At 40.3% G+C, this 16309-nt stretch overlaps 1 protein-coding gene across 5 annotated transcripts in view; it reads left to right on the top strand.

Annotated features, from left to right (window-relative positions):
* slc4a2b (solute carrier family 4 member 2b) overlaps nucleotides 1-16309 on the top strand; it is a 66914-nt gene that overhangs the window by 24496 nt on the left and 26109 nt on the right. For 4 of the 5 annotated variants that reach the window (XM_057824550.1, XM_057824552.1, XM_057824549.1 and 1 more), the window contains 4 exons: nucleotides 10339-10498; nucleotides 11282-11496; nucleotides 11570-11673; nucleotides 12864-13066. In XM_057824550.1, the coding sequence (XP_057680533.1) occupies nucleotides 10339-10498; nucleotides 11282-11496; nucleotides 11570-11673; nucleotides 12864-13066 (682 nt within the window). Of the gene's footprint in view, nucleotides 1-2423; nucleotides 2715-10338; nucleotides 10499-11281; nucleotides 11497-11569; nucleotides 11674-12863; nucleotides 13067-16309 lie in introns of those variants that run through there. The other variant, XM_057824553.1, reaches the window with a different exon arrangement.

Genomic DNA, 16309 nt, shown 5'->3' on the forward strand with positions numbered 1-16309 from the left:
CTTACGAAGCCACTCCTTTGTTGCCCTGGCTGTGTGTTTGGGATCATTGTCATGCCGAAAGACCCAGCCACGTCTCATCTTCAATGCCTTTGCTGATAGAAGGAGATTTTCACTCAAAATCTCTCAATACATGGCCCCATTCATTCTTTCCTTTACACAGATCAGTCGTCCTGGTCCCTTTGCAGAAAAACAGCCCCAAAGCATGATGTTTCCACCCCCATGCTTCACAGTGGGTATGGTGTTCTTCGGATGCCGTTCAGTACTCTTTCTCCTCCAAACACGAGAACCTTTGTTTCTACCAAAAAGTTATATGTTGGTTTCATCTGACCATAACACATTCTCCCAGTCCTCTTCTGGATCATCCAAATGCTCTCTAGCGAACCGCAGACGGGCCTGGACGTGTACTGGCTTCAGCAGGGGGACACGTCTGGCAGTGCTGGATTTTAGTCCATGTCGGCGCATTGTGTTATTTATGTAGCCTTGTGGTCCCAACTCTCAGTAGGTCATTCACTAGGTCCCCCCCTGTGGTTCTGGGATTTTTGCTCACCATTCTTGTTATCATTTTGACGCCACCAGGTGAGATCTTGCATGGAGCCCCAGATCGAGGGAGATTATCAGTGGTCTTGTATGTCTTCCATTTTCTAATAATTGCTCCCACAGTTGATTTCTTTAAACCAAGCGTTTCACCTATTGCAGATTCAGTCTTCCCAGCCTGGTGCAGGTCTACAATTTTGTCTCTGGTGTCCTTCGACAGCTCTTTGGTCTTGGCCATAGTGGAGTTTGGAGTGTGACTGACTGAGATTGTGGACAGGTTTCTTTTATACCGATAAGGAGTTAAAACAGGTGCCATTAATACAGTTTTTTTTTTTTTCTTTTTGCTGTACGTAAAAATTATTAGGTGAGTAATTGATCTGCAGTGATTGTGGCAGTAATTCAAAATAGCAATTGATCTATGAAGCATAATAATCAATGTTATTCAATAATAATCAATGTAAGAGTTCTGGAATTTGACATAAACAGCTGCTTCAGCAAGAAATTCCTAACTTCCTGTTCTACTTTAATGTCTCAAATTGGTTTGGCGGCCAGTGGCACCTCCAGAAATTTTTCATAGGGGTGGCCAGATGGGGTCGCTTAAAATCTTGGGGTGGGACACCAAAAACTAAACGCCATCATTTCAGGTTTTTATAATGTGGTTGCAGTAAAAAGGCCAGAAGAAAATTATCAGAAAGACTTAAGAACACTCCTACTGATATCGTTTGGTGTATTATATTGAGTGTTACTGATGGATTTAATGTGCATAGTCCATAATAGGCCTAAAGCCAAAATATCACAGTTGACAGTATCACGGTATTACAATTACAGCTCTAAAATGTGTTACTTCGAGATATCTGGGTTTAAAAAATAAATAAATAAAAAACTAAACTTTTTTCCGTTGAACAAGATTTTTTTTTTTCAACAGATATTAGCAAGTTGGAACATAAGTATAATGTTGAGTTAAATTATAAAAACAAAATATTCTAAATGAAATTGAAATAAATACAGTCCTTTAGGTGAGCCTAAACCCACAGTCACAGCTCAACATTATTACCATCAGAACAAAAATAATTGAATTATTTTCCATAAAAAACACATATGTATGACTCGTATCATATTTACATTATACTCCCACTCTCTTTCTCAACACAGACAGTTGCCAAAGAGGGAAAAAAAAACACGGTTTACTACCGCTAGACACACTAAACACGCTGGAGTTAATTCTCGTAGTTGGTGGGAAATGTTCATGACAGTGTTTATTAACTTTAAATTTTGAATAAATGTGAAATCATATTGGAGGAATTGCCTCCTTGGCAGCCACCCCCTAAACATGTTTTACATGTCGGTAGGCCGTCCTCCTCTAAGCCGTGGCCGTCTGTAACTTTTCTGTAGCCGAAGTATTCCCATACCAGCGATTTTCTTCGATGAGGGAAAAAGTTCAGGAATTTCACCTTCTCCAGCCATCGTGTAGCACAGCACGCTTCTGAACAAATTTTGGATTATCGTGTTTGGGACCCTTGAAAAACTCAAATTTTCAAGTGGACGCATACATCTACCGAAATTGGGCTATTTTCGGGCACGTTAACTTGACAAAAATGGCGTAACCCTAAATGGAGCAGTAAACTATTACAAAGACCTCAGTTCAACTTTATTTCCTTGTTTGAATACTTCCTCAAATTTGCATTCACAGTAAATAATACTGTAAAAGTGCCATAAAAGTAGATGATATCGATACGTTATCCAGAATATGAGTAGGTCGTAGTGTGTCACACTTGCCGGCAGGAAGTGTGCTAGTGAAGAAGTTTGCTAAAGATACATAAAGAAAAAAAATAGTTTGTTTGCATTGTGATTCTTCCCGCGTCCCCATTGGCTTACACCGCACTAACCGAGTTAATTATTACATTTGAAAACAGCTACACAGGGGAGAGTTCTGATGAGCCCTCTTTTGGCTATTTAGGGTTGAGGCTTGAGTCATGTCCTTCCTTGAAGAGCTGCTGATGTGGTCATGTGACCAACGCTAACTGGAATGGGAAACGTGGTTTGGTTGGAGAAAGGATATTTCCTTTGAGGGAGTTTTTTGTTGTTGTAATTTTAGAGGGAAATTTAGCTATCAGTGCAGTTTTAAGTGGTGGCGGCGGCGGTCCTCCGACAGATTCATGGACTATTTGTACTTATTCAAGGTGAGTTTGGGTGTATGGGCAGCCTTTCCCACAGGCTGAAAGGAAACTGAAGGTTAGAGTTGTACAATTAAGTCATTGAGTGCCATTGACAGCGGTAGACGTCTAATCAAGAAATGGTCTGTTTGGTGATATAATTCAAGTTACACTGGTCAGCATTAGTGATTCTGAAGGCACCAGGTGGATTCTATTGGCATGGCAACGCAAATTTTAAACATGGTTCCCGCCTTGAAAACGCATGGAATTTTTTCTGACCAGTCTTAAATTGCGTGAAATTGTTTCAGATAAATTTTCTGATATTTTTGAAGTTATTAATTTTTTTTTTTTGTAACGTTTGCTGAGATTTGCCACAGAATTGGTATAAAATTCTGACTTCTAAGTGGTCTTAAAAAGTCTTAAATTTCACTTGTTGACCTAAAAATGGCTCTAATCCTATTTGTCATCCACTTTATTGCATATATTTGCTTGCATATTTTTCAATTACATTTTTTTTTTCATTAAAAATTATCTATATTCTTTTTAATATATTTTTTAAATATAAAAAAAAGCAGTACATTCGCTTATTGAATTTTTGAAAAAATTAATTTTCAATAAGAAGAAAAAAAACAGTAAATATTCTAATTTCTGCAGTCCTTGATCATTGATATTAGATAAATACACCATGACTGACTTGCGCGGGTCACACAAAATGGCATAGCAGGCCAGATCTGGCCACCGGGCCACGAGTTTCACATCTTTGCTGTATATACAGTGGGGCAAATAAGTATTTAGTCAACCATTAATTGAGCAAGTTCTCCCACTTGAAAATATTAGAGAGGCTTGTAATTGTCAACATGGGTAAACCTCAACCATGAGAGACAGAATGTGAAGAAAAGAAAAAAAACTGAAAATCACATTGTTTGATTTTCAAAGAATTTATTTGCAAATCATGGTGGAAAATAAGTATTTGGTCAATACCAAAAGTTATGAAGCCACTCCTTTGTTGCCCTGGCTGTGTGTTTGGGATCATTGTCATACTGAAAGACCCAGCCACTTCTCATCTTCAATGCCCTTGCTGATGGAAGGAGATTTTCTCTCAAAATCTCTTGATACATGGCCCCTTTCATTTCTTTCCTTTACACGGATCAGTCGTCCTGGTCCCTTTGCAGAAAAACAGCCCCAAAGCATGATGTTTCTACCCCCATGCTTCACAGTGAGTATGGTGCAATTCAGTATTCTTTCTCCTCCAAACACGAGAACCTGTGTTTCTACCAAAAAGTTCTATTTTGGTTTCATCTGACCATAACACATTCTCCCAGTCCTCTTCTGGATCATCCAAATACTCTCTAGCGAACCGCAGATGGGCCTGGACGTATACTTTCTTCAGCAGGGGGACATGTCTGGCAGTGCAGGATTTGAGTCCCTGGCGGCGCATTGTGTTACTAATAGTAGCCTTTGTTACTGTGGTCCCAACTCTCAGTAGGTCATTCACTAGGTCCCACCGTGTGGTTCTGGGATTTTTGCTCACCGTTCTTGTTATCATTTTGACGCCACGGGGTGAAGAGGGAGTTGAAAGTCCGTGTTGCCCAACGTCAGCCCCAAAACATCACTGCTCTGGAGGAGATCTGCATGGAGGAATGGGCCAAAATACCAGCAACAGTGTGTGAAAAGCTTGTGAAGAGTTACAGAAAACGTTTGGCCTCCGTTATTGCCAACAAAGGGTACATAACAAAGTATTGAGATGAACTTTTGGTATTGACCAAATACTTATATTCCACCATGATTTGCAAATAAATTCTTCAAAAAAAAAAAAAATCAAACAATCTGATTTTCAGTTTTTTTTTTTCCACGTTCTGTCTCTCGTGGTTGAGGTTTACCCATGTTGACAATTACACGCCTCTCCAATATTTTGAAGTGGGAGAACTTGCACAATTAGTGGTTGACTAAATACTTATTTGCCCCACTCTACTTGTGAATTTGTGAGCCGAAATTTGTCCGCCATTCACCTCCCAATTTTTATCTTCTATTCAAAAGATGTGCTGATTTCAATTCCGAAGTGACGCAACATCGCCATCTTCAGCGAGTCATTGGTGATTACAATGGTTTGCAAACCTCACATTCACAGATCAGCTGGGCGAGACGTTGATGGCAGCAATATCGAATAGAAATTTGGGAGTGAATGAGTCGATCATGCACACGCGGGAACATTTGCGACCACATGTTATACGTTACGACATGAAGGTTGCAACACCCTCCTCCTCCTCCGCCTCCCTCTTTAAATGCTGACTGCGTGGGATTTGATCCAACTTCCCTGCCCACTCATAATCTCCTCCAGTCTTTATACACTAGTGTCAAGGCGACTCTAATGCATTACCTGCAATATTAGTGAAATGACAGCCTCCTTGCACGTATTTAATAATCCTTGGTGCTGACTTCTTCACGGGAGAGTCGATAGATCACTTCCTTGTGTTTTTGTTTTCCCCTCGGCGTCCTGCCGCTTGTTTTGGCACAAAATTGTCTCACCTCCATGAGAATCCCTCGCACGTCTCTCCCAGCTCCGGGGATTGACTGTGAAAGCAACCTGTGAAAATAAACTGATGGTCGCTGGATCTGGAGACTGTCTTGTGTCGGGTTTTTAGAATAGAATAGAATCGAAGTCTTTATTGTAGAGTTGTTCGATATAATCTGGAAGGCGATAATATTGGCCGCCATAAGCATTTTAAAATGATACTGGATAAAATTGAAATTGAGTTTTTAATAGCTGCCATCAAACTGTCTCCAGAAGTAAATAGTTCCTAAGAAAAGTAATAAAATACAAAAGCCCAGCAAAATGCATCTTGGGAATTGCGATTGCATTTGGATTACCTATGATTGCCTGCCTGTATTTGTAATGCTTTTGTCGCCCACTAGCTATGGCGTTATATTTGTGCCACTATTCTTAGAATCATGGCACGAATATAATGCCATACGTAGTGATTCTTTGGGGGTAACTACTGTAAACGTGATTTAATTGTGAATGATCCCTTTTTTTTTTATTGTGGACATTTTGGCCCATTTCAATTTACATAGGATTTTTATTTTCTATAACTTCAGTTGAAGTTGTTCTTATTTTTCACTGAATGTTTATTTTACTTGGAAAACATTGAAGTTGTTACAGTTATCATTATTAAAGCATCCAGTGGGGCATCACAATACAATTAGCAATATCACGACCGCATACAGTGGGGCAAATAAGTATTTAGTCAACCACTAATTGTGCAAGTTCTCCCACTTGACAAATATTAGAGAGGCCTGTAATTGTCAACATGGGTAAAACTCAACCACGAGAGACAGAATGTGGGGAAAAAAAAAAACAGAAAATCGCATTGTTTGATTTTTAAAGAATTTATTTGCAAATCATGGTGGAATATAAGTATTTGGTCAATACCAAAAGTTCATCGCAGTACTTTGTTATGTACCCTTTGTTGGCAATAACAGAGGCCAAACGTTTTCTGTAACTCTTCACAAGCGTTTTACACACTGTTGCTGGTATTTTATCCCATTCCTCCATGCAGATCTCTTCTAGAGCAGTGATGTTTTGGGGCTGTCGTTGGGCAACACGGACTTTCAACTCCCTCCACAGATTTTCGATGGGGTTGAGATCTGGAGACTGGCTAGGCCACTCCAGGACCTTGAAATGCTTCTTACGAAGCCACTCCTTTGTTGCCCTGGCTGTGTGTTTGGGATCATTGTCATGCTGAAAGACCCAGCCACATCTCATCTTCAGTGCCCTTGCTGATGGAAGGAGAATTTCACTCAAAATCTCTCGATACATGGCCCTATTCATTCTTTCCTTTACACAGATCAGTCGTCCTGGTCCCTTTGCAGAAAAACGGCCCCAAAGCATGATGTTTCCACCCCCATGCTTCACAGTGCGTATGGTGTTCTTCGGATGCAATTCAGTATTCTTTCTCCTCCAAACACGAGAACCTGTGTTTCTACCAAAAAGTTCTATTTTGGTTTCATCTGACCATAACACGTTCTCCCAGTCCTCTTCTGGATCATCCAAATGCTCTCTAGCGAACCGTAGACGGGCCTGGACGTGTCCTGCCTTCAGCAGGGGGACACGTCTGGCAGCGCAGGATTTGAGTCCCTGGCGGCGCATTGTGTTACTGATAGTATCCTTTGTTACGGTGGTTCCAGCTCTCTGTAGGTCATTCACTAGGTCCCCCCGTGTGGTTCTGGGATTTTTGCTCACATAAAACAAAAGCACACAAAAGTGAAAGTGAAGGCGAATATAAAAACATAGGTTATTATGTACACAAATTGCAAGTAAAGTGAATAAGTGAGTGACGAGCGGCAAGTAGTGATGTAGTGGTAATGAGCAGACAATTTACAATACTCGTGCGAGGCAGATGGCTGACTTTATCTGACAGTTTGTGCGTGGATATTGATGTAACAGTCAAAAATTTATCATTTCTAGCGGAGGTTATTAAAGTGGTAAAGTAGGGATGGGCCATTCGGTCTTAAAATAAGATTTTTCTTATTCCCCATTGATTTATGATTTGAATTTTTTTTTTCCTGTTCGTTTTGGACAAAGTGTTTTTTATTTTTTAATCACTTACATTCCTACAACCTTTTTAACAATTTAACAATTGTACATACCTGTACAATGCTGTCTGCTGTACAATATTTTGTGCTCCTCTATCTAATACCAAAGTTGTTTTTCTTGTTAATTATTTATTGACTTACAGTACAAGCTACCCTTAGCTCAATACAATTTCAAAAACCTGTGGCTTGGAGGCAGTGGTGTTACCAGGATGCCAGGTGTGGGTGAGCATTAGTCTTACCTGGGGGAGGGGTAAAAAATAAAAAAATTAAAAAAATTAAAAAAATACAATGCTCAAGTAGGTCAAAATCCAGCGTAGGACTACTGCACCTTAAAACATGTTTTGTTTTCTCCTTGAGATAACTGTTCTTGTGATTTGGTCTAAAGAAATAAAAGTTGATTTGATTTTATTTGACTTAGAACACATCCATAACTGAACAGTATGGACATGCAGGTGACAATGTTTTTTTAGGTAACCTATTGTTGCCTGGTACACCAGACTCACCGCTGTTCCAGCTATTGAGTCTGGCCACCATTCCCGTAGATACAATTTCCAGGGCGGAGCAAGCCACAGCAAACAGACAGCGGAGTGGACCAATCAACGACGGGCAGACGTGACGTGAGTAAAATGACGAGGGGATGACGAGGGACTTGCGCGCGGAAGTAAACATATGAAGAGAGCGGAGTTTATTCAACATGGCTAGTGCGAGACAGACTGTTGTCAATGACTCGTGTCGATGTGTTTTTGGTAATTTAAAACGGATTTTACCGTTGATTGGAACATATTCTCGGCTCTGCCATTCACCATCTGTGTTTTTGTGGAGACGACTTTCGACGCGCAAGAGTGACGTTGCTCGTTAAGAACACGTCACGCAAATAAACGAATCTGATTTGTCGATTGATTTTGTACCTGCTCGGGAGGCCGTTAATGGGATGGTTCCCAGACTGTATTCTCAGTGTTTGAAAAATACAGGAGAATAGTCTGGCAGAGCCAGGCAAAACCTATTGTGGTTCTTCTGTCTTATTAATATTATTACAGTTATTCTTTGTTCCGCAGCCCCTTTGAGCTCAATTTGACCCCCTTACAATGCTTCAAAATGCACTAAAATTGGCAGGCAGGTCAAGACAGGTGCAGTCTTTGATACCGTTTAAAGATTGCCTGGCACGGCCAGACTGATCTCCCTGTATTTTTCAAACACTGTGAGAATAGTCTGTGACCCAGCCCATTAACAGCCTCTCAAGCAAGAACAAAATGAACCGTCCAATCAGATTCGTTTATTTGCATGACATGTTCTTAACGAGCAACGTCACTCTTCCGCGTCGGAAGTTGTCTCCACAACAACACAGATGACGAACACGAGAGCCGAGAATTTGTTCCAATCCACGGTAAAATCGGTTTTAAATTAACAAAAACGCATAGACGCAAGTCATTGACAACACGCTGTCTCGCGCTAGCCATGTTAAATAAACTTCTCCGTTCACCACTCGCACCGCGCGAGTTGTCGTTTTACAATCGTCACGTCTGCCCGTCGCTGATTGGTCCACTCCGCTCTCTGTTTGCTGTGGCTTGCTCCGCCCTGGAAATTTGATCCGCTCATTGGTCACCAGACTCTATAGCTGGAACAGCGGTGAGTCTGGTGTACCAGGCTAGTGTAAAGACAAATTCCAAATACACTATGTAGCGCCCCCTAGCAGTCATTCTTTGTCCCCCCCACGGTTTGAGCCCTACTTTGATCCCCACAGAGTGCTTCAAAACTAACCAAACTCAACAGCCAGGGGAACACTGGTGAAAACTTTGATAAAATGTAAAGAATAAAAAAAAATAAAAAATAAAAATCTAAATATGCGTAAATGTGTGTAGCGCCCCCTAGGAACAAAACCAACATTTCGTTTCATTTTTTTTTTTTTTTTTTTTTCTAAAGGTGAAAGAGGAGGTAACAACGCAAAGGTTAAAACTTAGAACATATTATATGAATGGGATACCATACGCGGTGGCCAGACTGCCGTTAGTACTACATCCAGTTTTCTTTGGGTGGGCAGAAGGTGTCCGTTGATTGGCACTAACATCCCCCCCACCCCCCCACCCCACCCCCGCTGGTAACGCGCCTGCTTGGAGGCCAATTTAGGTCCACTGAACAATATTTTGTGGTCCCCTTCCTGACAGTTTTTTTCCCCCTTTGTTTTGTTTTAATAATCACTCACAGTAAAAGCTACCCGAGGTCAGTTTAGTGACAGTTTTGGGCTGTTGACAGCTGTTTTTCAATAAGTTAGTGTGAATGAGCAATTTAAAAAGCAAGTCTCCCACTCACTTCAGATTTTTTTAATCATCACAGTGTTACAACATAAGATGGTATTACTCATAGACATGTTGAAAAATATGCAAAATTACAGAGAAGAAAATGTTGACCTGGTAACTCCCAATTTTGCTCCTGTTCTGAAGAGCTGTTAAGGTTCTGAGCATAGTTATGAAGTACAGATGTCCTGATAACCATGGCAAGGTAAGTTTCAGAATCTTGTTTCTGTCAATTCCGTTCCTAAAAAGCAAAGAAGTAACTATGGTTGCAGTCATGTTTTCTGCGAATCGATCAAAACTGGGGATTAATATATTTTTCCAGGCATAATTTATTAATTCATTCATCACCGTCAATGGCAGGCAGTGAGTGAAATTGGGTGACTTTCCACTTTTCATGGCTGTTAGTAAATTCGAAATGTTAAATCTTCACCTCTCACTACTATGTGGTATGTAAGACACCCAGAGTGGGCACCGGGAATCATGGGAAATTTCTTCCCAAAAATGTTTTCACACGTTCTTAAGACACTTTTGACATCACATGACCCGTCTCAACGCCCCAGGGTGGTGGAAAAACAGTAACAGAACCCAGCACGTGGCTATTGTGTACAGTAGAAAGTTTCAGAATGTCATGTGACATAGTAACTTGGGTGGTACCACAGCTCACTCTAGTGGGTAATAAAGGAAGTATCTCTGTTTAGAATTAAAATTCATTAAAATAGACTCGATGTGGTTATTAATGCGATGTTTGTATTTTTTTCCTGTTGCAGCCTGAGGTGTCGTCGACGCACCGGCCAGCGCATCTGGACGAGGATGACGATGGCGATCTGAACAAGGCATTGGGAGTCGAGCGCTTCCAGCACATTCTTAGACCGTCCACTTCTGTGCCTGACGAGCAGCATCACAACTATCATGAAGAGGATATTGAATGTGAGTAATTTTTTGCTTTCTTTTCATAACTCATTAGCTGTAGCAAACTACAACTGTGTAAAATTTCGTCAAAATCCACCCAGCCGTTTTGGAGTCCATCGGGAATGAAGTTCCATATATATATATATATATATATAAGTATAGATTAGGGATGTCCCCATCCCATATTTTTGCACCTGAGTCCGAGTCACCTGATTTTGTGAGTCTGTCGATACCGAATCCCGATCTGATACCAAAAGAAATGTTTATTTTATTTATTTATTTTTTGTTTCATATGAACAAAAGTTCCAAACATGTTACCGTCCCACCGTGCCGCATTCATAATGTGAATTATTTTTAAACAAGAATAACGTACAGAAATGCTTGTTTTTTAATTAAATGCTTCATTGAGTGAGTCCACTCAAATCCATTCACGCTGCTGAGAACAGCCTCTCAGTTACACAATGAGTTTCCACAGCACACTTCTGACTGGGCTGCAAATTTAACTATGATTGACACATTTGTGCTTTTGATCGTAGAGCTACCAAGCTTCTCTGGCAAAGTCAAAGCAACAAACCTGTCAATCATCGTTAACTTTAAGTCTCAAATGCAAACTGCTGTGGACAGTTTGGCTATACTGCTTAGGTGGAGGGAGGGTGTGGCGCTGTACGAGCATGTATGATTCCCATCCTTTGAAAAATGGCGCGATCGGCCCAATTTCCGATCATATGATCGGATCGGGAAATCCCTAGTAAAAGATAAAATTCAATTGTCATTTAAGCGTTATCTATCTTCTCCTACTAGACCACCGGCACTCATCGCACCACATCCACCGCCCTCTGTCCAAGCTGCCCCAGGACTTGCGGCGCAAAAAGGGCGGCAAGAAGCGGCGCAAGGACAAGGACCACAAAATGGACCACGCCCCTGTGGAGGAAGCCGAGGAAGAGGAAGAGGAGGAGGAGGAAGGGCAGGAGGCCAGCGTCGGCTCCTCCGAGCCAACGAAAGTCACGGATGTGGAGGTGGGTAATTTATAGAGTCATTTATTGGGGGAAAAAAAGAGAACTTATTAACATGTTTTGCTTGTGTTTTCAGTTCTTCCTGTCCGACGACGACCACGTGGGCGCCCCCGCCCGAGATCTGGACGTAGTCCCGCACTCCGCCGCTGGAGACCACCATGACGACGGCACGTCCACCGAGTGAGTGCGGATTTTTTTCTGTTTTTTTAGTGACGCGCATATTGTTTTTCGGGCAAGCGTTGTAGGTTGCCACGTCCCCGGTATTCAGCCGTCCCGCGGTGCGCTTTGACGCCATTCGCCCTAGTCACGCCGTATATCAGCTGTCTCTATAGACGACTCGGCACACCTCCGCTGAGGCTCCACCTGTGACATTTAGCGCTCGTTGCATCACCGATGAGTCGCAGCCTGGAATTAAATGGAAACTTCATGCTGGAATCTGTTTTTATGAAACAAAACGGAGAGAAGAGAGCGTAGGTTTGACTTATTGGGCGGTGAGTAAAATTAAATCTGCGTGTATATGACTGTATGTGCATTTACCAAAAGGAGCGTAAAATTTGTAAATGTCAGGAGTAACTCTTCACTTGTCTACTGCCATTGACGGCTGTAGAAGTCGAATATTCATGTTAACTGGGGAAGTTCTTTGTGAATTTGTTATTTTTGTCCAGTATCATTGTGATTTTTGCTTGATTCACTCATACACTGCCGTTGACTGAATTAAATAAAAGATTAAATAGTCAAGTAAATAAGGGTCGTTAAATATGCTATTGATTTCAATTTGTATTCATAGGTTTCAATATTCAAATTATTTCAGTTTGACCAATTTCAAATGGAATATCTTCATTTTAATTTTAATTTTATATTTTTCCATTTTCATTTATTTCAACACTTATCTTAATATATGTGTTCTTCAGCTATTTCAGATTTACTATTTTATTCATTTCAGCACATATTTTGAAATTTTATTTCAACATTTTTATGTTGACATGTTTTGGCATGTTATTTGAATGTTTAAAATGTATTTCGTTTCACTAATTGCAATTTTTTTCTGTAGTTCAGTTTGTATTTTTTTAATTGTCATGAATTCATTTTAGTTTCTTTTTTCATTTTTTATATATTTATTTTTTTTATTTCAACATTTATTTATCCAGTTCAATTTTCATTTATTTCACTTTCACTTTTTTTTCTTTTAATTTTGACATTCCTGTTTCTTTGCGCAGCATAAAACTGGACTTTTATGTAAATCCTGTCCTTTAAAAAAAAATAATTAACACATCAAAAGAATAAATTAGTCAATGAAAATGGAAGCAACGACAAAATAAGCAAAACTGTAAATAGAAAAGCAACAAAACTAATGTTTTATCTCCCTTCAGCAAGCCGGATTCGTCCCCAACCCCACAACATCCGGACCACCCGCCGCTGGCCCGCCTGTCCTCGACCGGCCGCAGCTACGACCTGCAAGATCGTCGGCGCACAGGCAACATGACGGGTGCCGAGCAGGCCAAGTACCAGCGCATCCCCACTGACGAGAGCGAGGCCCAGACGCTCGTCTCTGCCGACCTGGATGGCATCAAAAGTGAGTTTGGACCGCTGAATGAGTTAAAAAAGATGCCATGCAATATCGCAAGTAATACCGTAATTTCCCGAATATATGGCGCACCCGTGTATAACGCGCACCCCAAATTTACTTGTAAAATCTAGGGGAAATTATTGTACCCGTGTATAACGCGCACCCTAATTTTAGCGCCAATAAATAGAAGAATACAAGAAAACAGAGGTCGTGTACAGATACAGAAATGTCATTTTACTGTCTGGTGAAACACAGCACAAGCATAGCACATTGGTAGTTCAAAACATGACTGTAAACTGACAATATGTACGGTAATAATATGTTCTGATAACTTCTTCAATTTACCAGAATCCAGGAGAAAATAAAACAGATGTGACTTTCTTTTATAGGCTGCTATACTTGCTCGTTTCATCATGATGAATAAATGTTTCCTCCATGGATTGATGCGGTAAAATTAAAGAACGTAAGTCGGAAATCCGAGAAAGCTCATCGCTGTCGACACGATAGTAACAATAGGAAATATTGTTATTTGGGTTTGAGTTTCCCGAGGGACAGATATAGTTGACGGACATAGGAAGTCTGTGTTGTGTTACGTTTGTTATGGTCCGAGTTGTGGAGCTGCAATAAATGTTGACTCAAATGAGTTCAAGAAACTAAATTCTGTGCTTTATGAAGAGTGAAAAAAGCAGAATTTAACACGGACGAAATCATTCGGCCGATCAGAGTGAAGTATTACCGATACAAAATGGTGACATCACGTACCGTAATGGTGGGCAACCGATCGCCGCATACGTTTCTTCAACACAACATGGCCGTGTCAATGGAAAAAAATTGGTATGTGTATATATACTGGACTGTCTCAGAAAATTAGAATACACAATATTCTAATTTTCTGAGACAGTCCTGTATATTGTTCTATGTAAAGGACGTCAGCCAAGGTCGGCCCCCCACATTTTTACCACGCTTAATCTGGTCCCCTTTGCAAAAAGTTTGGACACCCCTGCTTTAAATGGTGGATTAATGTACAGGACTGTCTCAGAAAATTAGAATATTGTGTATTCTAATTTTCTGAGACAGTCCAGTATATATATATATATATATATATATATATTAGGGCTGTCAAAATTATCACGTTAACGGGCGGTAATTATTTTTTTTAATTAATCACGTTAAAATATTTGACGCAATTAACGCACATGTCCCGCTCAGACAGATTTAAATGTCAGTAGAGTGAAATGCCCACTTGTTAATTGTGTTTTATGGAGTTTTGCCGCCCTCTGATGGCGCTTGGGTGCAACTGATTTTATAGGCTTCAGCACCCATGAGCATTGTGTAAGTAATTATTGACATCAACAATGGCGGGCTACTAGTTTTTGTTTTTTTTGAAAATTTTACAAATTTTATTAAAACGAAAACATTAAGAGGGGTTTTAATATAAAATTTCTATAACTTGTACTAACATTTATCTTTTAAGAACTACAAGTCTTTCTATCCATGGATTGCGTTAACAGAATGTTAATAATGTTAATGCCATCTTGTTGATTTATTGTTATAATAAACAAATACAGTCCTTATGTACCGTATGTTGAATGTATATATCCATCTTGTGTCTTATCTTTCCATTCCAACAATTTATTTTACAGAATATATATATATAATTTACAGAAAAAATATGACCTATTTTATAGATGGTTTGAATTGCGATTAATTACGCTTAATTAATTTTTAAGCTGTAATTAACTCGATTAAAAATTTTCGTTTGACAGCCCTAATATATGTGTAAATATATATATATATAAATATATTTCTGTCTCCATCCATGTACCCGTGTATAATGCGCACCATGATTTTACAAGTTGATTTTGGGGGGAAAAAGTGTGCGTTATATTTGGGAAATTACGGTACCTTCCACCCAGCGTGTGTCGGGTTCAAGGGCGCCGGGAGTGACGTGCGTCTGGGGGCAGCTTATCAGAGAATGTGGCACGCGGCTCCCTCCCCTTCCCATGTTTTTCAAACGAACCCTACCCGCTGTCAGCTGAGGCCTCCGGACGGTGGTTAATTGCCAAAGCCGGACTGACGTGGGGTTCACCACCCCGATTAATTAACGGAACAAAGTTGGAACAAGGCACAGACGGATGTGCGGTCATCATAGGGCTTAGTGACTTTTGCCCGCCGTAAATTCCGAAGTACAGAGAACACCTGATGGTAAAACGTATCACCCCAATTTCATAAAGTCTAAGGAAAATACACGTACAAAATGCACCTGGGGTGTTTACCTGGAAATATGTCACAAAGGAAGAATTTAAGCAGCAATAATCTCTATTTTAACTCATCGGCTGTCATTCACGGTGATAGACGGCCAATCCATTTGAACCGGGAGGGCTAGCAGCAAATGAACGAATCGCTATAGTGTTTAAGTAACTCTGGGCTATCTGCTCTCAGAACTAGCCCTAGCATAGCAGCTTGCTTGTAGCACACTGTGGATGTCTGTTCTTTTTAAATAGCTACCCTTAACCTGTTCACTATTTTCTTATGTAATGGCACCGAGCATTGGTCAGAGCCACCTTGGACCGTAAAATTCCAATAGTACCTAAAAAAAACATTGCTGGCAGAGTGCTAGCATAGCAGCTTCTTTTATAGCACATTGTGTGTATCTGTTTGTTTTAAATATTAGGCCTTAACTGTTTCAATTTGTTCTTCTGTAATGGCACCAGGCATTGGCCAGAGCTGCTTTGGACCATAAAATTCTTATAGTACTTAAAAAAAATTGCCAGCAGAGTGCTGGCATAGCAGCTTCATTCTAGCACATTGTGTATGTTTGTTTGTTTTAAATATTAGGCCGTAACTGTTTCAATTTGTTGTTCTATAATGGCATCAGGCATTGGCCAGAGCCGCTTTGGACCATACAATTCCAATAGTACCTAAAAAAAAAAAAAAAAAAACATTGCTAGCAGAGTGCTAGCATAGCACCTTCTTTATAGCACATTGTGTATATCTGTTCGTTTTAAATATTAGGCCTTAACTGTTTCAATTTGTTCTTCTGTCATGGCACCAGGCATTGGCCGGACCCGCCTTGGACCATAAAATTCCAATAGCACGTATCAAAAACATTGGTAGCAGAGTGCTAGCATAGACGCTTTGTTATAGCACACTGTGAATGTCTGTTTTAAATATTAGGCCTTAACTGTTTCGATTTGTTCTTCTGTAATGGCACCAGGCGTTGCCAGAGGCGCCTTGGACTATAAAATT

The sequence above is a fragment of the Corythoichthys intestinalis genome, chromosome 20 (genome assembly GCF_030265065.1).
Source record: "Corythoichthys intestinalis isolate RoL2023-P3 chromosome 20, ASM3026506v1, whole genome shotgun sequence".
Taxonomy (NCBI): Eukaryota; Metazoa; Chordata; class Actinopteri; order Syngnathiformes; family Syngnathidae; genus Corythoichthys; species Corythoichthys intestinalis.